General features: G+C 41.7%; 1 protein-coding gene across 1 annotated transcript in view; it reads right to left on the reverse strand.

Annotated features, from left to right (window-relative positions):
- Nucleotides 1-19,018: 19,018 nt before the first annotated feature.
- TSHZ3 (teashirt zinc finger homeobox 3) overlaps nt 19,019-25,127 on the reverse strand; it is a 64,325-nt gene continuing 58,216 nt past the window's right edge. The window contains exon 2 of the mRNA XM_083870093.1: nt 19,019-24,874. Coding sequence (XP_083726219.1) covers nt 21,675-24,874 — 3,200 coding nt within the window. The 3' untranslated portion in view covers nt 19,019-21,674. The remainder of the gene's footprint in view (nt 24,875-25,127) is intronic.

Consider the following 25,127-nt stretch of genomic DNA (forward strand, 5'->3'; position numbering starts at 1 on the left):
AATAATACCCTGATAATTATATTCCAGTAGAGAGGTCAATATAGAAGGATTTTGACCTTTTATGAGGTCAATGACTCTTCATCTCATATTGCTCAGTTTCATTTGTTTGTTGAGAGAAGAGATCCAATACATTGATACACAGGTTGTGACATGCTGTTTGAACATTAGCTTACTATAATTGGTCATGTCATCATGCATCATATTAACAATATACACAAAAGTGCCCTGAAACAATTGTCTTATAGATCCATCACATGTCATAATAAAGCTTCTGGGACTGTTATCCAGCAGCCTCCAATTGTGATGCACATTCTACTTGAGCTCTGGACCTAAACATCACTGTCATCTTAATAGTGAAAGATGGATTAATAACTTCCTGCTGGCTTACAAAACCTACATGCATGTAAAACATGGCAGCATAAATTCATTGCCACTGAGCATGCTCAAAATAGAAAGCCTGTAGAACAGCAAAAACTACTTTGTGTGTGGTTTTCAAACCAACAGCTCTTCATCTTCCCCAGGCATGGCAATTCCTTAGCCCCAGCAGTGTAGCAAGTTCTTCCAAAAAGTAGAACTGGAATATTTCATCTATCTGTTAAGACACATGTGACCTCAAAATGCAACATGAAAAAAAGAAAAAACACTAACACCTTGGATTTAAATTCTGTGTCAGTAATCACACAGAAAGCATTTTTTGCACAATCTTTCACCATCTTTTCATATATTTTAAGAGAAGTGCGAAATCAGGTTCATTCCACACACAGCAACCCAGCTATATTTCAGTCAAATTTCAGTGAAATTAGGATGCCCACATCTGCTAAGTTTTGAGATTTTCAGCTATTAAACTTATATTTTTCTCCTCCTATCTTTTTACAGCTATTTTTTCAGTGAGAAATACCAATGATCCTGATACAGTAGTGCAAACCCAATGCAATTCATCTATTAGGAGGTTAAGCACAGAGAAAAGCCTTTACGTCAGAAATCCTCCTAACTATGGGGTTTGTAAACCAGGAACCTCATCAGCTTGACCCACGCTCAACAAGAAAGTAAATATCATTATCCTCTTTATAACCAACATGAGCCACTGGCATGTAAATGCCTTAATCTCCAGAAGAGGCACTTTGTAAGGACAAAGTCCCACAAACAGGTAGAATTAGAATGTAAGCAAAGCTCTGAAGTAAATGTGAAACTTTTGCTTGCTGCCATTCCAGAAATTGCTCCAGGAAGGGTCCGTGGGCAGCATGTACAGAGCCCAAGCCTCACACTGCTGCTAAAGATTTCTGATTCTGCAGGGTCTGCACTACTCCTCCAGTGAGTCAGCACTGAGGGAATGCCACCTCATCTGTTCAGCTGGGAGAACTGTTCCCTCAGATAAGATGGAAAATGATGCAAATTTTAATAAACCATGCAGACAAAACTATTAGCATTCCTACAGCCTGTTCCACATATTATCTCAGCCTTTCAACTGAGCCCCAGCTGCTCTGCTCTGCTCCGTGACTGGAGGCACAGCACTGGTACCTGCACCTCTTCACACCAGCAGCACAGATACTGAGTCTGAGCCCCAGGTATGTGGGGTAGGAAGCTGTATAAATGAGATTTTTTCACACACACACAACCCTTGCTATGCTCCATTAATGGAAGGTAAGTGGCCCTCAGCACAGAGTGTCACGTCAGCCACCAGTGCCACCCCCAGCACCCCCTAAAGCCTCCAGGAGTCTGACAGGGACACCATAACCTGCAGAGTACAGGGGGCTCATTGGAAGCCTTTTTATGTCTAGGGCACAATAAAATTCCACTTACTAGGAAGGAAGGAAACCTGCAGCAGTGACTGCTCAGCCTCAGCTTCACCAGCTCCTTTCTGGGTGTTCGAAAGCAGCAGGCAAGCTGAAGATGCTCCAGCAGCTCCACACCACACAGGAGGTGCACACCCAGCTGCAGTGGATACATGCCTTCATTTTCATTGAAAGGAAAGCTAATTTAAAGCTCTTCCTGGAGCCCTGGCCTCGAGGAGTGGGATGCACATGCCCAGAGTAAAGCAGCGTGATGAAGCTGATGGACACATCCACCTTCAAGGAGACCCTCATGCCTCGGCAAGGACTCCTTGAGACCCCTCACATTCCAACAGGACTCCCAGCTCTGAGGCAGCAGAGGGAGATCAGCCCTGCCCCAAACCAGCCACGAGACCCTTGAGATTGCAGGCACTGGCAGAGCTTGGCAGGGAGCCTGGTCCCTGTGTGCCCACCACAGCCCCTCAGTGCTCATCCATCACCTGCAGCCCCCATCTGAGGCTGTGTGCAGGAAAAGAAACCAACCTAAGGAACAAGAAGAGTGTACAACAGGTCCTGTATAGCAGAGTTTGGAGATAAAGGAAACAAAAATAAAAGCAGGCAGGTGTGAAGCCTTCTGGCCACCAATTCCCTGGCAGCCCTCGGGACTCCCCATGGGGGCCCAAATGCCCACTGCACCCTACAGGACAAGGGCTTGGAAAGGAAAGGGTGCAGAAGTCATTCTTTCCATAGTAAAGCACCACAGAAGCACCCAAATCAAGCTTTTCAGCTGGTCCTGTAAACTTCATGTGTTTACACTGATGCAACATTAATTTCAAAATTAGCACCATTTAGAACACTTGAAGGCTGATATTGATTTACTGGAGCAGACAGGGTTCTGTTATTTAAGAAAATAAGGCTGTAATACAGTCAATGTCAATCTACCTGAGACTGGAAGCTGGTGCACTGCACTGCAGTTTGATTATTGCCTGGGACACTTCCCCATGAGCACCATGCAGAGGGGTTGGGGGCTGACTCTAGAGGAAGTCAGAGCTTTGTGCCTCAAACACAAGCAGCCTGTACTGTCCATGAGACCACCTCAGTCCTTGTGAGCCTGGGGGAATACTCATTTCACCTGTCCCTGATTCACTGAGCATCTCCTGGGCCTGCTGCAACACTCATTTCCTCTCACAGTGACTGAGGAGATTGCTGAACTAGGGGGGTTGTATTGGCAGAGCAAAAGGTAACAGTAAACTGGTGTATAACAAATTCAAAAAATGAACAATCCCTGCTGACACTTCATAAACAGAACTTTAAAATGCTGAAATTGTTATCTTCCAAAGCCACTAAGACACTCGTTGAAAGATGTTTGTAACAAACACAAATAATTCTCAGATACCTTCTCCTGGTACTAACAAAGTTCTTGTTGTTGTATTCTGTTAATAAATAATTTTGGTGACATTACATAAAGGTGTGAATCCACATCAGATTTTACTATTAACACATGATTAAAAGCCACACCAGCATGGGCTAAAAGTATGTAGTATTTGCTTTTCAGATGTAGTCATCTTTCATATGAATCTTGTTTAAAATCCATTGGGAGATCTTTAACAAACAGACCAAGTCCCCAGCCATACACTACGAACACAGAGCAGTGTAGCTGTTAATAAGGGTATTCATCATGAGACAGCCTATTTTTGGCATTGTATATGACACTCTCAGTAACTTACCATTGTCCCTTGAATGTGAACTTATCATTTAATTACACTCTGAGCGACTGCTTTCCCATATCACCCAGCAAGTTAGTTAACCACACAGCAATTCTCCAGCTAATCCAAGTGTGATTGGATCAGTCTAAGGTGCACAACATGTCTCTCAGTTCCTGGGAACCCCCTATGGAGCAGTCTGTTTATTTCCACCTTTCTTTTTTTATTTCTTGAACTTAAATATGCACTGTCAAATGCTCCAAGATTTTGAACAGATAAATACGTTGTTAAAAAAAAAAAAAAGGCTAAATTTCAATTGATCATAAAATACTCCATGTCAAGCCAAATGGGTATACAGAAACTCTGAGAAAAAGTATCAATAAAACCTTGGAAAGGAATAGATCAGTCATTGGCAAAGGTTTTATTGATTCATAACCAGTTTATTTTAATAAAAACAACAGGTGTCACTGGATAATTTAGGCATATTTCATATGCATTATGAACACAGTTTGCAAAGGACATGGGGTGCAAGAGATTTTCTTCCTGTAGGATGTTTATGCTAAAGCATATAATAAAACATATAAAAATTGAGATCCTTTAGTGACCCCAAGTTCCATTAAATGCATATTTCTTTGTTTCTATTGATGCTTCATGCAGTGTTTCCAGCCAGCCACAGCTCTACCAGGCTGCAATGCAGTTTCATGGTGATATGAAGCAGCTGTATCCTGAGTAACATGACCAAGCTAAAATGCCACATGACTTTTCTAACATCATACATTCCCTATAAATAGTTGCTATTTTTAGCTACTGTTCTCCTTACCTGGGAAGCCATAGAGTCACAGTGCTTTCTGAAAGAGGCTCTCAATCTTTCAGAGGCAAAAGCAAGAAAGGAGAGGGGATAAAAAAGGGGGTGTTGTCTCAGTTTTCCCATTCTGCTTCTAAACTGCCAGAACCAACCCACAGCACAAGCCTTAAACACGGACACAAGCAGGTGCCCCAGCCACCTGAGAGTTTGGTCAGTACCAATAAAAGTCAGCAGGTATTGCCTCTGCAGTACGTATTACATTCCCTCAGAGAGGCATTAAAATGCCAGCTACATTTAAACAAGAGAATGTCTGGCCCCTAATAAAACCCACATAATTTAATACTAATGAGTCTACCAATTATGACCTGGTCTCTGAACTTCCTTTCTGGGAAAAATCATTGGGAAGGTAGTTCAGTGGTAACTCTAGCAATGGCATTAGTGCTCAGGTGTAGAGAACCCCCCTTTGCTGCTGGCCATGGCATGAACTGCTTTGGGGTGCAGAGGGCAAGGGGAGAGGTGTGATTGCCCTCCCGTGACAATGAACAGAAGCTAAACAAGCTTGCTGATCCTCAGACTAATCAACTGCTTTCACATCTTAATCAGAATATACAGCTGACTTTAATGGCAGCAGAAAAAAGGAGACAGCTTTGTAACCACAGCTAAATAACTTAACCTTCTGTTGCCGTGGCTGTGTGAGGTTTCCCACTGGAAAGGAGCTGCATATCCCATGTTCAGAGTGGATCTGTCAGGTCTGTAGGAATCACAGATCTATGAGTGTTCCTCAAGATGCACACAGCAGGACTGCAACGCCTACAGACTGCAAGGTGGAGAACTTCCAGCCACCTATTTGCTTCTCCTTGAGCCTGCATGCAGGCACAGCTTCTCCTCTTTGGGGTTGAGCTCAAGGTCAGATGGGCACAAGGTCTCTCCACACAAGCAAGAGACTCAAAAACAACAGGAAGCACACAGCAAAATTTATGGGGCAGCCTGGTATGGCACTGCCTACAATAAATTTCCTTGTGGTGTCTGCAGCAGGATTGTCACCTTAGGTCTCTCATCCTTACTCATCTGCTAGAAGACTGCATCCATTCATCATCTATCCAGATTTAATTCAGTGATTACCATATGTTTAATTAATAGGCCCCGCTATGACAATAAACTCCATTCTGAGCTGACTGTTGAACCCTGCAGAAGCTCTGCCTGGTGGAGAACAGACCCATCTGCCTCCTGAACTTGTTCCTGCAGCAGCCCCACATGGCCTGCAGCACAAGGTGACCACACACTGGTCACACAGGCTGGCCTGTCCCCAGCCACCACCACCAGTTCTGCCCTGGGTACAACTCCCCCCAAAGCCCTGCAGGATCTTCTGGCAGGCAGTGCTGGATGCTGGTGCTACACCTTTAATTCATGGTGTACCTTTAATTTCTGTCACAAGCTGAGATAATACAGTGAAGAGTTCTTTAGAAATGCTATAAATAGCTTAAATAAATAGATATTCTCTGTGGTGGGTCCTCAGCTCCGGAACTGACTCTTGCCAGAAATCCATCAGAGCCTGAATCTGGCAAGCTCTTGTAGGAGATGCGAGACACATCTTTTTACATTCCAGCTCACTAAATGCAAGTGCCTGAGTAGTTATCTGAAAAGGAAAAAGAAGAAAAAAGAAAAGAAAGAAAGAAAAAAACAGGAATACCTGGAACCCAAGAGGTCACTCCCTGTGCCAGCTTGGAAGTCACCTCCCATTAGCTCACCACGTTCTGGTTGTTGGAAAGGGCACACGGATACTGCAGAGCCTGTGCCTTAGAAATACATACAATAATTAAAGCTAATTTCTACGAGAAACAACCTTGTGATCCCTTGAGACACAGGGCTCACCGAGGCTGGGTGATATTGTCTTTGTTATTACTAAACAATGTTACACACACTTTGCTGCCAAACACATTAACTCCTCACCTCATCCCTCAGCAAGCTATGACTGCATCTTTGAAAAAGCCTGCTCTGGAAAGGTATGTGTTTGATAGTCAAACAAAACAGCCTCAAAATCACTTTAGGGCATTGGAGAAGTGGCTTCTATTCCCGGCCTCTGAAGTCAAATAACTGTCACAACTTTGTCTAAACTAACCAATGCCTAGGGTTTCAAGGTATTTAATTACATAATAAGTTATAGAAACACAGAGAGTAAGTGGCAATGCTGCACGTTCAGAGTCAGACATTTTGTCTCAAAGTCTGGCATCCTCAGCTCACTTAGAAGAGAATCAAGCTGAAGTCAAAATTAGTGTGGTTACATTATTTCTTTTTATAGCAGTTGCCTGAAAGTCCACAAATGCCAGCCCCACTAATGCACTGTCACTCTGTAACATCACCTATTTTGTCCTTCAAGAAAATAGTTTTGTATGCATTTCTGAACATCGAGAGCACAGACATTCACTGTTTTAAACTTTTTATGGTGTGACTATTTCTAATCTCCCCTGCCAGGATGTTAGCACTGATAGTTTAATATGGCCACATATATATTATGTATTACATGAGGCACGTATTTTTATTTTGGTCACAGAGTGTTTGTTTAAAAAAAGGCAGAGTTTTACCTTCTTGGTTGTTACAATTCCCTCACCTCTTGTCTTTCTAACCATGCTGCAAGTCTGTCAAGAACAGCTCCAAAATAAATTTAGCATTGTGATTATTACAAATAAGTCACACTGGCATTTGGGTAGGAGGACCCCCCCTCCCTGCATGCTTCTACCACGGTGGCAAACTTATTTCAAAAATTCTGATGAAACGCTTTGTAAATTTTGTTATTCTGTGATGATAATAAATCATTATAGCCTTAAACACTCCTCTAGCTTGGAGCCTCAGTCACAAATTATCTTGTCATTCTGACCAAAACATTCTCCAAAAAAGCTTGACAAGTGCTAAAACCCAGAACATGAAACCATGTGTTGTTGTGAAAGCAAGATTCAGAAATGTCAATTAATTAGATTAAGAGGCTACTTTTAGCTTTACTTGTGTTGCCAAATAACCCTTAAAATATGCATAGCAGTGGAAGTCTACCTCAGCAATACAGTACTTCTGTGCAAAATAAAGACAATGGATCTGGCTAATAGAGGGAATTATTGTATCTGTCATTCAGACAAGGAGAATGATCTAGAAGCAAATGTCTTGCTTCTCTTTCCACTGTATGGATTCACAAGCAAGATAAATTCTGCCACTTAGGAGTTTAGGCATAATTTTTTTCCGCTGAAATCTGATTCAGATTAGAAAATAAAAGTCAAATCACTATTATACATCTCCATAAGTAAAATGGATTTCTAACATCAATGTCTGTGCAGCTGTCTCCCCCTGCCCATAAACTATCATCCTTTATTTGCATTTTTGAAGTTCACTTTAGAAAAAAGAGTGGTGCAATTAAATACATTTTATTCAACTTTCGCATAGCTACCCCTAAAATTTTTATCTTTAAATAATCCATATCCTCAATTTTATTTACACTATAAACTGTTCCTATATTTTAATGGTATGTTTGCTTTAAAAGGGGTTGTTGGCTTTAATAGCTCGGTTATTATCTTTGTAAACTAACATTCCACATTCCTCCTAACTAAATCCTAGCAAATCGCCTGTGCCTGCGTTAGGAACATACATTCCACCACCGAAAATAAAATTTAAGCCAAATAAATGTTCTGTTCAAATTAATATACATAAAATGAATAGCTAAACATAGATCAATTCTGATGGATTTAACAGTAGGTTTGCTAGTGGCAAGGAGGGTCATGATATACAATACACCCAAGAGAACAAAGCTAAATAAATTTAATTTCCTGTAACCCCCATTAGTTTTGTTATTTTATTATTTTAATGCTAGAACACTGTACCTCTTTAGAAAAAAATTTAACTTTGTGTTTTCATAAAACATATCACTAGTAATATGGATCAGTATAAAAGTACAGGTTAGGACACACAGAGGTGGGTAAAGAGGTGAAGAAAATAGGAAAGACCCCAAGAGCAGCAGATCTGCAGCTGAAGGAAAGACCCATTTATACCACAGAGAGCCTTGGCAGAAGCTTAGGAACAATGCCCTGCAAGAAGGCAGCATCTCAGTTCATTTTGCATTGAAATGCATCAAAGTAAGTACATTTTCTCATCTTTGCCTTTCCATGCTATCCTCTCAAAGGACCTTCAGCCTGGCAAGGCCATCATTTCTCAGGTAGGATGGTTGTAGGCACAGCTCAGGACCCACAGTCACTGTGCTTAGAATCAAACCTGGTATGCAGAGGCATCAGTCACTGAGCAATAACCAATCTTGGAATGACATTTAGTAACTCAAATAATGAGTTTTGGCCTTTAGCTGTAATTTTAATTCTTCAGCTGAAAAAAAAAAAAAAAGAAAACAAAGCAGAAAAATCATTATTTCAGTTGTTTCTTTTCCCCCTGTTAACTGGTCCACTGTTAGCCATGGTACAAGCAATGGTTTCTGGCAATTAACCCAGTTCCTGCCTGGCCAGAGCCTGCACAGACCCACAGGCTCCTTTATGGCCTTCACTTACTTTAAGCAAACCTTTCTCTCCCCCAGTCCTGGCCTTTCCCTTCCTCACAGGGCATGTAAATGGTCTTTTGGCTGCTGGCCTGATTGGTGATGAAAAGGTGACTGTGTGTAACTCCCTGCTGCTGCTGAAGACACACTTGAGTCTAAACTCTCCAGGCTGGCAAGTGGGACTCTGCAGAGGGCACCTCTGCAGGCACTTCACTGAAGGGGAAGGGGACAAGGGGGACAGATGGATATTTATATTTAAGGACAGATGAAAACTCCCAAACCCTACACACATTTGAAAAAAAAAAAAAAAAAAAACCAAGACAGTCCTCCTAATTTCTAGACACACACCACAAACTATTCTTAAGTTCTCTGGCCAAAGCTTGTTAAAAACAGAACATCCTAAATGTTCTAAAAATTGTATGAGAAGCAGATGGAGGTATTTCCTTACAGAATAAGCCTGCAGTCAAGTGTAACAACTGAAATACATTGTCAGTGGACAATGAAGCAAGGCCAAAATTCACAAGTGTACAGGGACATCAGGTGCTGTGCCCCTGCTGAGCTGCACCAGGGGTGGCAGAGACTCACCTGGGCTTCAGCTGCTCCCTGGCAGGGCAGGGACCTCCCATGTGGCCTTTTTCATATATAACCACTCCCTGCAGATACTCTGGAGGCCTCAGGACATCCTGGGCAGCCTCAAGTATCTGTTTTGGCACTTAAATCCTGCTCTCCATGTCTGTTCTTGGAAAAGCCCGATGAAACTGTGAGCAGTGGATGAAAATAGAGCAGTGAGGACTAAATTAAAGTAAAATTTAGTAACAGGGCCCAAACGTTAACATGCTGTATTTATCTCAAACTTATTAACATTCCTATGAGTCTCTGAAACACTTTATTACTGATACATGGGATTGTGCTGCTATAATAGGCTTCCCTGAGGAGTAACTAGGGCTCCAGCTGTACTGCAGGATATGTTGTAGCACATATTATAGGGTTAAATGGTGCTGTCTGTTATCTGCACAATGTGTGCACTGCAAATATGAGGGAGGGAGCTCATCTGAGAGAGCTGAAGTCTGCTCTGGAGCAAAGGAAAGGATTGTGCTGGTGGTGAGGAGTGAAGGGTCCCTTTTCCCAGCTGCAAGCAGCTCAGTCACAGGATTGATGCTGAAAACTCCTCTGTCAGAAAAAAACAACCCAGAGCTGTATCTAAAGTGACTCTAGCTATGAGTGTTCCAAGGTGTGTAACCTCACCTGGGCACAGAGGGCAGCCAGGGTAGAAACAGCCAAATTTAGGGCTGTTCTCTGCCTGTCACAGCTGGTTAACAAAAGCAACAATGACATCAAGCCACCCAGGTCCCTCCCTCTGCTCAGAGAGAGAAACCCAGCTTGTCCTATACAGCACAAGAAAAGCCTGACGGTCTGAACTGATGACAGAAGTGGCATGAAAACTCAGTTAAAATAAAATAGTCATTACCAGGGCATGGCAGGAAAGCAGACACAAGTTTTGCAGAGAAAAAAAGTACTCTCTGCAGCAGCCATGCTGCACACCTGAGGTGTTCAGCTGGGACTGGAGGTTCCAGGAGCTCTCAAAGTTCAGCTCCTGGTATCCTGCAGCACAAGTAGGTCAGGAACACCCACGTCAGCTCACAGCAGGGTTCAGTGATGGTTCCTCACTCCTCCTCCTCCTCCTCAAGATGCTCTGTGCTTAGCTGGTGCTTTGAGTAGTGCTCCCTTCAATAATCTCATCTCCATGCCCCTTGCCAAGCTGAACTGATTGACTCTTGTCCTGCCTTTGGTAGACTCGAGGAACATTTGATCACCACCCATTTTATAACAACTTTTTTAAAGCATAGCTAAAGACTATTATCATGTTCCTACTCAGGCTTCTTGTTTCCAGACTAAACAAATCCAATACTTTTAACTTTTCCTCATAGGTCATGTTAGCAAAACCTCTAATCATTCTTGTTGATCTCCTCTGGATTCTCTCCAATTTGCCTCCATTTTTCTTAATGTCACCAACTTCAGCAGAAGTTTTGCAGCTTGGAGAATTGTTTCTTGCTGCAGAAGTCACCTGACACCCTGACCTTTAGCTCAACAATGAGAAATAGCATACAAGCTTCCTTAAAGAAAATGGTATTACATATATACTGTCATGTATACTTAGTGTCATGCCACCTGCTTGCCACATCAACCCACTACTTTGCCTTAACAGCAATAAAGCAACAACAAACAATAAAAAAGCTTCTTCTTTTGTGAGCTGTTGTATGGGCAATCTTATTGCGTGGCTTAGAAATACAGGAAAGAACAGAGACACTTTAAAATTCTATTAAAAACTCTTTTTTTTTTCCTGTCCACATCTCAAAAAGCAAAGCAATTTCAAGAAAACAGAACTGACCAAAAGCAGACTGTGGGGGGAAAGCAGAGCTGTGTGGCTGCTAAAAAGATGCTAGCCAAAGTTACAGGAATGAGTAAAATAAGCTAAAATTGACAGAGAGAGAGTAGCTTTTAGTCCAATCTGAATATTAGAATGATTGTGAGTTCTTTGACAGATCTGTGAGTCAAACTTCCAACAACTCAAACAGATAACAAATCACTGGTCATATCTTCCTCACTGAAGACTATAAACCCCTACAAATACGCATGAGCTTCCTCTGGGAAGCCCAGAGGGCAGGGACATTAGGCAAATTACCCAGCCACCACAAAACAATCACAAATATTCTCTAAACCACTCTCACCTCCTATTAACTCAATCTGCACCTAAATTTCTGCCGACTGAGCAGTGCCAAGCTCCCTGGCTGCTGCTGACCTGCAGGTGAGCCGTGGTGAGCTGAGCTCTGGAGCTCCTCAGCAGGCACAAGGGCTTGTGAGCTCTGGCCCAAGTGGTGCTGGGGACTGCCTAAGTGCAGAAAAAAAGCATGCTGAGAGCCAGGGACAGCATGCCCAGCCCTGTGGAAAGTCCTCTCTAGAACAGGGCACCATGTGCATGGAAGAGAGAGCTCTGGCTGCTGGGCTGCAGATGTTGGGATGCTCTGACTGCTGGAATGCTGTGGTCTCAGCTCCAGGAGAGGGCTTGCAGCTGGGATGCTGAGCAGATGGCAGGCAGCACCTATCTGGGCTCTGTTAGCCAAGAGTGGTAGCACAGATGCTTCAGCTTCTCTCCAGAGAATTTCGTTTCTGGGTATTTGGTTGTGTTGCTGCATGTCTGACCAGCTCCAAAACCTCCCTGCTCGGCCCCCAGACCCTCCCTGCTCCTTTCAGGACAGCCAGGGTGCCCAGCAGAGTGTTCCTGTCCTGGGGACAGCCCTGTGGAGCAGAGGGGACAGGGGCAGAGCTCAGTGCTCTGGCACTGGGTGTCTCTGATGACTTTGTGGCATTTGTCATCCCTCCAACAGCCTCCTAGGAGAGAGGTCTGGGCAGGAAAACACAGCAAGAGGCCTCACAGGGCTCTGGGAGGGGGACAAGAACAAGGTGAGAGCAGAGCTGAGGAGCAGAGGAGTGTGCCCAGCTCTGGCTGAGCCCAGCAGGAGGGGGGTTAAAGCAGCCCCAGAGTGAGGAACAAGGCTAAGAGGGAGCACTCCATATGCTGGGGGTTTCTGTGGGATCAGAGCTGTTTACAGGCTGATGTGCCTGCACCTGTGGGCTGCTGTGGCTTTGCCTGCTGCTCTGGGCTCCCTGAGATGCTGCTAATACAGAGTGGCTGATGAGCCCACTGTTTTGATCTCTCCCTCCTTGGAATCTCTTCTAGAGCCTTTAATAAAAGCCCTATTAAGGAAGTACAAGTGGGTGCTTTGTGCTTCTTCAATACCTAATTTATATTTTTAACATTAAATACTCAAACACATGCTTTGAATTTATGCCTTTTTTTAGTATAATAGTTTCTTGCTGGAGCCTTACATACGTTTTCTATCACATAATTCTTTATTTTCTTTTGGTTTTTTGCGTGTTCTCATGCCCTGCCCAAAACTTACAGTGAAATTAAGAGGGATACTGAAGGCTTGTCATTCAAATTATTGATGGTAACTTGTCTGTCTGGGGGTGATGGTTGTATTAAAACATTTATCACAAAAAAAAAAGAAGCATATGGCATTTACAGAATCTGGGCCAGTGAAGAAGGAAAGGGTCATGTTCACTCCCAAAACAGGAGCAAGCATCTCCTGAGGGTTATACATGGATTTAGTTCAGAGGGAGCTGGAGAATCTCATATATTTTGAAATCATGAGGGGTATGAAATCAGCATAAGTTACAGCTGCCCTTAGGTGCTTTCTTTTGAGTGGTCAGTGCCACAATCACTCAGCAGAGCACATTGATCTCACTGACTTTGGCAGAATTATGGAGGGTCTGTTTGCATGAACCATCGCTGCACAATTTATCTGATGTATTAATCATCTCTTAGATAACAGTATCTGGACTGGAGATTTTTCTTGTAACCCAATTCCCCTCCCACAGTCTTTTGTTGTTGTTGAGTTTCATATAAAATTTTAAAATTGCATTTTTTGAGGTTTTTGTTAGCACTTAGGATCCCAGAGTCCGTTTTGGAACACTCTGAAGTGCAGGTGACTGTGTCAGGGTGCTCTGCTGCCTTCAGAGGGGATGGAGAAGTGCCAGTCTCGATTTCCCCTCCTGACAGCAGCTCTGGTTTGGAAATTGATTTCTCTTCATGGTGACAAATGAAAAAAAGAAAAAACAAGACCCTGTCTCTCTCTTACCTTCCAATTACATCTATAAGAGGCAAAATGTACATTTTCTTGGAGATTGGAAGAATTAGCCCCATTTATAGGGCTGATGTGGCTGTTTTACCCACTTCTAGTAATCCCCCTGTGAGACTGTGTCTGTGCTGCTGCTGTGGGTTTGTGTGTGGTCAGGGCAGTGTCCCAGCCACCTGGAGGATTTGGCTTCCCTGCTGTGCTGCAGGCAAGCCCTTCTTGTATCAGCCAGGCTGTGCCCTCCAGGGAGCCTCCTCATAGCTACAGCCTCCAGGAGAGAAGGACCTGCTCAGCCCCAGCCACCTCCCTCCCCACAGCCAGAATGAGCCACACTGGGGCAGTTCTTCTCATCCCCAACCTTTGGCCTATACCTAGAGAGCACTGCAATAGATGGTGCAGGATTTCTCCATCCTCTCTGCCCTTCCCTGCAGCTCTGTGATGTTGCACGCTCAACTTCCTGGCACAGAAAATGGGAATTAATGCGGAGAAGTCCAGGCTGGCCCTGCCCGGCCCCTGCCCTCCAGTGTTAATCTGCTGCTGCTCTGCCAGGCTGCCCTCTGCAACACAGAGATGGACATGGACACTGGAACCCCTGGGTAAGGCCCTTCTTGCTTCCTGTGTACCCCAATAATGACTTAATTTTAATGCTTTTTTATTTGAACTTCAGTAATTTCTAGAGATGTTTAATTGGGGAGCTCATTCTTCTGGCCTCCTCTAGAGACAGTTCTGTGATGGATTCATGTTTCACCACAAGCCAGAATGCACACAGAAAATGTTCAGCCATTCAGAGGTACAAAGAGCAGTAATCTTAGCCTGAAACAATGGTACTGAACTGAAGCACTGCTCCTCTTTTCTAGATCTACTTTTAAGATCCCTGTCAAAACAGCCCTTCAAACACATTTGATTGGGTTGGGGCTCATCACGCTGTCACCAACTCACTTTTCATTAGGCTGTTGCTCTCTGTTAGCCTAGCCAAGCAGAAGAACTCAAACACATGCACAAATTAAATCGACATCCAAACTCCACCAATATACAAAGCAATTTAAATGATATTCATTAGAGCGATGACAAGTCCTGATGAGGCTTTCAGGAGCGGAGTCCTTCAGCTTCTGCCGACTCGGTTTCATGGTCACTGAGGCGTAACTGCAGTGACTGTACCTCCAGTTTAGAGAGGGGAAAAAATAAAAGAAGCCAAGGATATGACTGTGCTTCCTGACACACCTACCTCATTCTCCCTCTCTGCACAGGTTTACAGCTGAGCACAGGCTCCTCCAGGGTTTTTTTTTACAGCTCTTCCCGGGCTGTGCACTGCACACACGCTCCACCAAACCTCTTCCCTTCCCTTCCCCACCACCTACAAACGTGCCAATTAAAAAGAATTCCATTTTCAAGTAATTTCATTTCCCTTGGCTAGAAAGGTCACTAACTCACAACTCTGATGGCTATAAACATGTCCCCAGTTTCCTACCATGCAAGAATGAATTTGATATGTTGAAGCTTAATAGAGAAGTATTTTTTCATTGTTAATTCATACTGAAGTTTAAAAGTTACTCTTTCTCCATTTATATTTTTGATATTAAAAAAAGGAAAAAAAAAAAAAAAAAGATGGACACTATCTTCTCCACAGGGAGTGGAATGGGGCTGACAGGTCTAATATAGGCTTTTCCACAGTGCCAAATCATTTGAAATTCATTTCCCTTGCGACCAAAGTCCTTACCTCAGGCATCACGAGGTAAGCCATCAGAAAATTAGCTCACTCTTTGGTTACAGAGCCCATTCTGCTGCTTGCAAAATTTAAGTGTAGGGGAGAAGAAGTGCACATCTTCACCCTGATGTGACTTCAGGAAAGGCCAGTGGGTGACATGGGGGGCACAACAGCATTTTAGGACATCACTGTCAGCTGGGAGCTCCACCACCCACCCCAGCCCTCGGCCAGGGAATGGGGCTGGGGCTGGCCTTGCCATTTTTAACTCCTTTCTGCTTGCTCTAAAACAACTTTTTATTATTGCTTGAAACAGGCTAAGGATTTTAAGAGCATGATACACAGACAATGTATTTTTATTATTACTCAAAAATTCCTTTTTTTGGCATAGCTGCCTTGGGTTATAATCTTAAATTTTCCTTTTTAAGCACCACCACAGCGAAAGATGGGCACAGAGCTTTGGAAGTATGATTTGCAGCTGGGTATTTTCATTTCAATAAAGGTTATATATATGAACATGATGAGTGGTCTGGACATACCCATCCATCCCAAAAAGTCTATCTGATTTTAATTCTCTTAAAAGATTATTTAACCAGAAGTGCATTTCAAGCTATAAATAAGGCAAAGTGTACCAAGCAACAGCTGCTGAGGAAGTTAATGTGTCCCACGTATGTGTTGTTATATGGTGATGAAAAACAAACAAACCAACTACTACCCTCACACGTAAGCTGGATAGGAAGCAGAAAGGAAGATTGTTTTTAGAGGTTAAAAAAAGGAATTTATGGAACACCACAACCGTATTTGTGTACGTACCAGGTAATGAACGCAGCACGAGCGAGGTCTTAGTAAATCTCAGTCATCTTTTTCATGCTGAACATTTAGTTAAAATTATTGCTCCAAACCAAGGCCTGAAAACAGATTGTAACCTCACCGATTATCCCAGTGCTTTCAGACATGTATAATGATGCGTTAATACATAATTCCACTTGCTTCTGCAAATGACCCTGATTCCTTCTTCCTTCACTGGTAAAAGATTGACTTCTTATGCAAATACTCTTCAATGAGGGCTGTAATATTATAGTCTTAAACATATACAAGCCTTTCATTATTACAGGATAATTACTGAAAACTCAACAAAATTCACTGTTACCACACCCCGACCAACAGAGCCACTTTCATGTTCCGAGATGGCAGTTCCGTAATTATTTCTCCTTCTCTCATTTACCTACAGCAGGTCAAGCAAGGGCTGGAAGGCACATCTTGGCACAGAATCCCAGGAGAAGAGAATTTACTGGGGTTTTTTTTTTTTTTTTTTTTTTTTTTTTTCCCTGGAGATTGTATGTATTTACTAGTGATACTCAAGGGAGTTACACATTTGTATTTCCACGCTAAACCAAAAACTATCCAATCAAGTATTAAGTCCTATTTCATCCTTGGCTAACAGGACAATCCAGTGACTTTTTAAAAATTGGTAATCTTGATTTTTTTTTTTTTTTTTTTTTTTTTTTTTTTTTTTTTTTTTTTTTTTTTTTTTTTTCCCTGGAGATTGTATGTATTTACTAGTGATACTCAAGGGAGTTACACATTTGTATTTCCACGCTAAACCAAAACTATCCAATCAAGTATTAAGTCCTATTTCATCCTTGGCTAACAGGACAATCCAGTGACTTTTTAAAAATTGGTAATCTTGATTTTTTTTTTTTTTTTTTTTTTTTTTTCTTTTTTTTTTTTTTTCTTTCCTTGATAAAATCTAGTTTTATGATCATTCCCTGTGTTTCAGCTCTGTGGAGCAGTGTGGTTAACAGACCACCTAGCAAAGCTCCAGCATATTCCTGTAACAAAAAGTTACCCAAACAAAGCAGGCAGCAGTGATTGTAATAATTTGATATTTTTCTAGGAAATATATAAGGCTCTCTGGAGGCGTTCTTTAAAATACAAAATTTATTAATTAAATTTAGCTTCATTACCAGTCGTCTCCATTCCCCTTGCACCACTGTTCCTTTTTTTTTCTGCTGCAGCTGAAATAAGAACTTGTAAAATTAAAAAAGGTTCTTCCGTTCAATACATGCCAGTATTTTTTTAAATCTCAAAGTGTAGCCAGATTTTTTTGCTGTCATAACATGCAGAGTCATATCATGTTCAGCTTTATATAGCAAAATACATAGCCATATTTAAATGTAACAGATAATTCCCATATTGATAGCACTAATCTGCCTTGGTTTGGATAAAAAATTGCACATAGTGGTTACCACAAAAGCACCTGCATAATTAAAATAATGTCCTTTCAATTTTAATACAAAAATAAAATATAATGAAGATTCTAGAAAGATATCGGTTTCAGAAACAGTTTCTTACACTAGCTTAAAAGTCATATTTCAGTTAATTTTAGATTTCCTACTCACTAAAACTTAAAGATACATTCCCTGAATTTTTTTTTTTTTTTTTTTTTTTTTTTTTTGCTAAATGTTGACTCCAGTGAACAGCTCTCTAAGATCTGGCATATTGATTTCTTGTTGTGAAGTGAGCTGTTCAAGCTCCATTTAAGATTTTCATCTTGCATGTAGCCCTGAGCACATCATAGCACCATAAATTAGTTAAATTGCACATTTATCACAAATGTTATTTTAAGATACTGCGTAAATGTGATGGCTGGAAGATATACAGTATGCTGCAACAAGCCACTACTTGGGTGGGGTTAGACCAGGGTCACCTTTATACACCTGTGATTTAAAGCTCTTCTCACCCATCACAATTTCATTTTTAACCTCTTTCTTGAGGCATTTTGTTTTTGCTTGCACTCAATCTGCATATTTCTAAATAAAATATCAAATGCAAAGTAAAAGTCAGAAGTCAGATGCCTATTTTAAAATCCTTCATTTATACTTCATGTTTGTCTAATAGGAAAAAAATTACCTTAACACAGCTAGGTTGGTGATTTGGTTAGCACTAATAGTTACCATGCCAATATACATACCAGTGTATGGATGAAAAGAACATTATTCTAGTTCATTGATTCTCTAAATTCTTTATAATGTGAAATCACATTGGTATGCCAGTCCTGGAGGTTCTGAAATGCAAGCTGAACTTTATTTTAATAAATTTGGGATATTCAGATCCTGACTAGCCATTCATTTGCAAAGTTTCAAGCACATTTTAAGAAGCACATTAAAAGTCCTTTCTGGTGCACGCTGGCAGTTATGGTCACTCCCTGAATTGGTACCTGGTACATCTCACTGCACTTTCAGACCCAGGAATTGATTTTAACCAGACCAGGAAAGTTGCATCAGATCATCAGATCCCCTGCCTGTATTTTAAGAGTAAGTGGAAAGAACCCTGCAGACTCTGCAGTCTCTTGCTTTTGCTCCCTCCCGTGTCCCAGATAACAGTATTGCACACAGAGCTTTGAGCATTACTATTATAAGTCAATGGTGCATCTTAAAAATACATTGATTGACAATATATGCAATAATCTGCCAGTCTCCTTATGTGTGAATTTCTGGTTTGCAACCAAATACTATATTTAAGCTGTTATAATTTTCAAAAGAGGAATTCTCTGCTGTAGAGGTAAAAAGTTTGGCTGGGTTTAGAGTGAGATCATGTATTTGTAAAAAATGTGGACAGGCACCTGGGAGGCTCCAGAGAGGACTTCAGCCAGCCAGGTTCCCTTTCCTTGCTAAGTGAGGGACTCTTGGGATGATACAGTCAACCAGTAAAACTGCTGTGATTTTATTGCTGGAATTAGAGCTGAGGCCATAAACATTGACATACAAATGACCTTAAAATCAGACACAAGTGTGAGCCAAAAGAGGAAGAAAAAGCCCAAAGCCCTGATCCCATTCACTTGGTCCACTTAGCACCATTTGCTGTAGAATGAACAGAAGACTCCAACACATTTTTGAGACATGGTACTGGTCTTAAATGTTACAGAGAAAGATGGAAAAATGGAAGGAAAGAGGGAAAGACAAAGAGAACAAAAGATTCAATTACTTGCTTCCTGGAAAACAGAGGATCGTTTTTAAAAAAGAAAGGAAACTGTACATTTGACATTGGGGTAGTTCTCACTCAGGATGCTGAAGTGCTGTAATGGTGGGTTTGGTTCCCATGTAACCATCCCTGGACTCAGAATTCACCAGACTGGCAGAAGACATTATTTACATGCACAGTAATATAGGTGTTTGGAGATGCAAATTGTTTTCAGTGGTTTTGATGGGGTGACCTGTCAACACCAGTAAAAGTCTGTCATTATCATATAAATGCTCCAGATTGTTTGTTTTTCTTTGGCATGTGTTTGTTCACCTCCTCTCCCCCCTCTACCTGGCCATAGTGCTGTCCAGCGGCAGGTAGGGCCAGAAGAGGACTCACTTCAAAACCACAAAGCTGAAGTCACCGGCCTCAGGTTTCTTCTCCTGTCATTTGGAAATGCTGGGGAGGTGGAAAGGGATTCTCTGAGCTGTGGAACACCCTCGGGTGCAGACTCTGCTCAGTGCATTCAGGAGGAAGGAGGGTGAGCAGTGGTGCCTGCCTGGGTCTGAACTCACAGCAAAACACCTATTTGCTTTGCCATGCACTGCTGATAACCCCCCTCTCCACAGCCAGCCTTACCTGATGCTTAAAAGGGAGTTATAACCCTCATTTATCTCTTCTGGGGGAAAAAAAACTCTGTTAATGCAGCCTTTGAATAAGTGCTACCCTGCTCTTTAAATGCTAAAGTTCACTAAAACTCCAGTGATTTATGTACAGCTTTTGACTGCCAGCACCTGGCAGATGAAGAAACCTACTCAAGCTTCAGTCATAAACAGATAGCATACAATTTAATTTTAATGTGCTCGTTAGTCGTAGCACATTTCAGACATAATTGTGAACGCAACACAAAATTATAGCAAAAAGACAATTTTAATGCTGCTGTAGAAAAAAAGGTTATATGAAGAGTCATATAATGGTGCTTCATTGTCAACAACAAAACAGGGCACAGAGTGCATTACAGTGTCTGTGCTGTTTACATGCCAATATTTTATACATAGATTCTCATATGGTGTCAGCTGTCAGTTACTTCTGCAAATTAACTGCCAAAAATGGAGACGAACAGAATCACTTAGTGTGCTGGTAACCACGGGTTACCTTTCATATGCCTAAAGATAAAGCTGCAGTATGGAATCTTGGGAGAATAATTAGGCAGAACAAAACAGAAAGTTACCAATTGAAATAAAAAGGCATTCTACAATAGGAAATAACAACCAAGAGCGCTTATAAATAAGTAAAAGAGGTTATATCACAGAATGCCTCATAACTTTTTAAGCAAAGTATTACAGTACAAACATTTTAAAGGCTTTTTCAATGTTTAGGAAATACAGTACAAGTTTTTTCAAATAGATTTAACCCTTTGAGCACTGAGTTTATTTTGAATTTTCTCTTTTTATTTTATTTTTATTTTTTTACTAATAAATACCTTTAAAAGTCATGTTGTGCAAAACAGTTAGAATGCATGCCAGGAATGCAGTCCGTGGCTTCTGTTTCTTCAGACAATTTTAAAAAAAAACAAGAACAAAAACAAAAACAAAAAAAAAAAACCAAACAAATGATAGCAACACTAATAAATATGTATAATTTAAACATGAACCTCTCTTAATATAGATGTACTGTATAGCAAAACAAAGCAAAACATACTTTGCTTTAAGAATAATGTTTCTGAATACTTTATAAATGCTATCTGTGGTATCTTTTATCACATAATTTACAACGTTTGATTGTTAAAGGAAAAACTGTTAGATCTAAAAAAAATGAAATATACACTATATATAGGTACAGTTTATACCTGGGACTTATCAGGTACAAACCCCGCTGCTGCTAAAAATGCTGAAAAAAAAGAAAATGGCATTAACCACAATCACATTTTCCATAAGAGATTTTGAAATCTATACAATATATACATCTATGTTTCAATGTGAAAATTATATTTTTAAATTTCAAGGTGTGAGACACCTCTGCATAAATGGAGGTTCATATTAGTAATCAGAACTAAGCTAGTAAGGGTCTAAAAAAAAAAGCATATCCTTACATTTTTTACCAAATTAATGCAAAAGTGCTTCAAAGTACTCAGAGGGCTAAAGATTATAGGGTGAGAAATACCAGCACACTTAGGTCACATGAAAAAGTGCACCAGAATTAGTTATAAATGCTTAATTAAACTGTCTGTTAATGCATGCAGCTTGATGCATCAGAGGGATGCACAGCAACTAAATCCAATTTACACAAAGTTCCAAACACTTACCACTGCATTTTAACCTTCATATTTTACCAGTAACAACAGCTGATTATGCACCTCTATTTAAACACTGTACAGTTATACAAAACAGTTCAGCCCAGAGCAACTCTGGAGTTAAAATAAGAACATGTGCCAAGAACTAAACAGTAGCTTTAAGGCGTCTTTGACAGTTTTCCTCAAAGCAAATTACAGTTATTTTAATCAAAAGCAAATGCTACTGCTTCTCTAACTCCGAAACATACAGAAGATGATCCTCTGGTGACTTCCCATGTGTTTTACTAAGATGAAGTTTAACAGCATGCTTGCTTGCAAAAGTCCTGTTACAAAGTTTGCACTGATAAGAAGTTCCGATATCTTCCTCTGGAGAGGATGTCACCAGTTTTTCAGACGGTGACTTTGCTTGTGCTATCTGATTGTTAATCTGTTCACTGGACAGTTTGGACAAGTCTCTTAACCTGAAACCCAGATGCGATTCAAGATGACTGATATAAGTTGAAGGAGTTCTGATCTGTGAAGCACAGTCATTACAAAAGAACACCGGGTGCCCAGTGTCCAAATTTTTAAGGAACTTAGTTCCCCCCGTCCTTCGGAGCTGGTATTTCACATTGGCCAGCCAGTGGCTGATTGTGGTCATTGAGAGTCCCGTAAACCTGGAAATGTGCATTCTTTCTTGAGGGCTCAAGTCTGACATGATGTATTTCCCCTCTGAAGTCTGCCGTAAGCTGGCTGCAAACTGGGCCTGCAATATGAGCAAGTGCTGAGGGTTCCAGTTAGACTGACGTCCCTTCCTTTTCTGAGCTGGTGTACTCTCTTCTGGTTCCTCTATTGTGGTACCATCAATGTCAGATTTCTCAGATATGCTGGAAGGTGTGGAAGATTTTGATGTGTGACTTTCTGTCAGGTTCTTCAGCATATCAGATATATCTGACAAGGCATTCTCGCGTAGCGGCGAGTTTGACATGAATGACACGACTGCAGATGTCTTTGCTGTTGTCACTGTAGATGAAGAAGATGCAGAAGATGTCGATGTGGATGACAAAAGCGCTGAACCCAAAGAGCAGCTTTTGTCACTCTTGCCTTTCGTCAAATCTATGGGTTGGTCATTGTTGACATGATAAAAATAACGGTCTAAGTGGTCTGATTTTTTGGACTGTAGAGGTGGCGTGGCCACTGCAGCCTTTTCTGCCAAACTGTTGCTCATTTTAAAAAGCATGCTCATTGGATCCAGAGCGGGCAAAGAGGGCTTTGCTGCCTTGCCAAGGTGAATATTCATGACGGATTGCAGTGCACTTAATGGATTTACAAATGGCTGTTCGGGAGGGTGGTCAGTGATGATGGCTGTGCTGCTACTTAAAGAACCTACAATGGATTTCACAGGCTCTTTCCCATTTTCCACAGGTTCCACAGTTGGGCTATCTTTGCAGCCATCTCTCTGAGAAACTGGGCTGTTCTGCTGGCTTTTAAAGCCACCATCACTGGGGGGCTCCATCTTAAGGGGTTCACTGACTTCACTGCTGCACGGCGAAGGCGTTGCACGCTTCAGTGGAGAGAGCTTTCCTTCAGGCTCCTTCATCTTCTCCTCCACTTTAGCCACCTTCTCAGTGACCTTCTTTACCAATTCTTCCATGGCATGAAAGTTTGTTTTTGGCACAGGTGAGGTCTGACTGCTGGGTGGAGACACTAAGGGCTGGTTTTTAGTTGGTGATACTAGTTCACTGTTTCCAAACATGGGTTTTAAGGGTGTACTCTTCCCAGACGAGCCCAACGACAGCTTCATCATATTAGGCAGCTGGTAGGCAGCATGAATGCTGGGGTAGCCACCCCAGCTCGGTGTGCCATTCTGGGCTTTGTTTATAGCTGATGTAACTGTGTTTTCTAAAGACTTCAATATATCTAATCCCCCCTTAGGGCTTTCTTCTAGGTCATTTTCAGTCAAGTAATGGTATTTTGAGGAGATATCATACTTCTCCTCATCTTCACTTGACTTCTCTTTGTCTTTCATTTTGTCATCAGCAACGACTCTTTCCTTATCTACTTCTTTTTTAATCTCAACATTTAATTTAGGGGAAACACTAGAAGGTGTGTTGGAAGGAGACGTAAAGGTGGTGGCAGCTAGTGGCACAGACTGGACCTTCTCATCTACTAAGGACGTTATTGTCGGTGTGGCTGGGGCTTCTATAATTGGTTTCCCTTTTTTCATGGCAGAGTTAGTGACTTTAATAAAATGTCCTGTCACCATCATGTGAGCCGTGAGCTCCTGCAAGGTGTCATGTGAACTACCACACTCCATGCACTTCAGAATTTGAGATTTCCTCGCCTCAAAGTGCCAGGCGTAGCTGGCACCGTTCTGGTGGCCGTAGCGGTTATTTGGCGTAATGTAAGGGTTGGAATTCTTCTGAAGTGCATCATTGCTATCTGAGATTGTGGCTTTTGGTGTCCCACCCGTGGAGTCTGGAGAACTTGGAAGTTCAAGCTCCAGTGATGTTTTCTTTCTAGTAGCTGGGATAATTTTTGCTGCTACAGGTGTAACAGGTTCCTTCAGAGGCACTTTTTGGTAGTGTTTTGTTTTGATCATATGAACACTCAAATCCTGAAGAGATTCGAATGAATGACCACAGTACATACACTTTAGCACTTTCTGGGCATCCTCTTTCCCTTCCATTTCAAGCAAAGAACGTTTGCGAGGTTTGGACCATCTTTTGGGGTTATTGTTATCTGTTTCGTGGTTGTCATCTCGATAATGTCCTGTTTCATTCATGTGCACTGTTAATTCTACTAAAGTATCGTAGGCAGCACTGCAGTCTTTACAGCGGAATTTACTGGCTCCAGTGAAAATAGAGCCATAGAGCTTACTGCTCTGTCTGTACAGCTGGACTGTGCTAAAAAGGCTTGGTTCAGGCAGGATTCTGCTCTGAGAAACTTGCTGCAGTGTTTTGGCCATCGCAGTCTGGTGCCAGTCAAAGCTGCCACTTCCACAACTGCTGCTGCTGCTGCTGCTACTGCTGCTGCTACCGTTGTTTTTTTCCGAAATTGGCTGGTGAAGGTTCAGATTGAGATTGGACCAGTAGGAATTGGAGAGGAAGTTATTATACACGGCCTTCATTTGCTCTAAACTGTCAGACACCGTGGAGTCTTCCAGTGGTATGGAAACCTCCTTGCTCTCTTCCTCATTTTTAATAGAGCTGCTCTCAAAGTCTGCCATGCGGTCACTTGTCTCACTGATGTGAGACTCACTGTCCATTTCATGGCTAGAGAACTCAGCTGCTGGAGAGTTTTGGTAGCTTTGGCAGTTCTTACTGAAGTCTTTTTCTGGACATGCATATTTTGCTGAAGGCTCCCCATCAACTGCATTTTCATCAGGTTCCACATCTTCTTCCACCAGCGCTGCTGCTTTTAGTTCGTCTGAAACATAGGCTATAATGAAGAGAAGAAAATACAAGTTAGTTTCTGCTCATCATACTTTTGCTTTAGCCAAAGAAGTGCACTTATTTGTAAAATTAAACAGTTAAAATTTAGTGTTTCTTCAGAGCAAGAAAAAAAATCTGCTCTTCAAACATAATTTGCCACCTTATTCTTCTCAAGGGGCAACAGCTTGAAATTAAAACTAAATTTGAAATTAATGAAGCACATTCTGGAGGTGGCATTCATTTCTAAAGTAATAAATTAC

Source organism: Zosterops lateralis (genome assembly GCF_965231275.1).
Source record: "Zosterops lateralis genome assembly, chromosome: 12".
In the NCBI taxonomy this organism is placed as follows: domain Eukaryota; kingdom Metazoa; phylum Chordata; class Aves; order Passeriformes; family Zosteropidae; genus Zosterops; species Zosterops lateralis.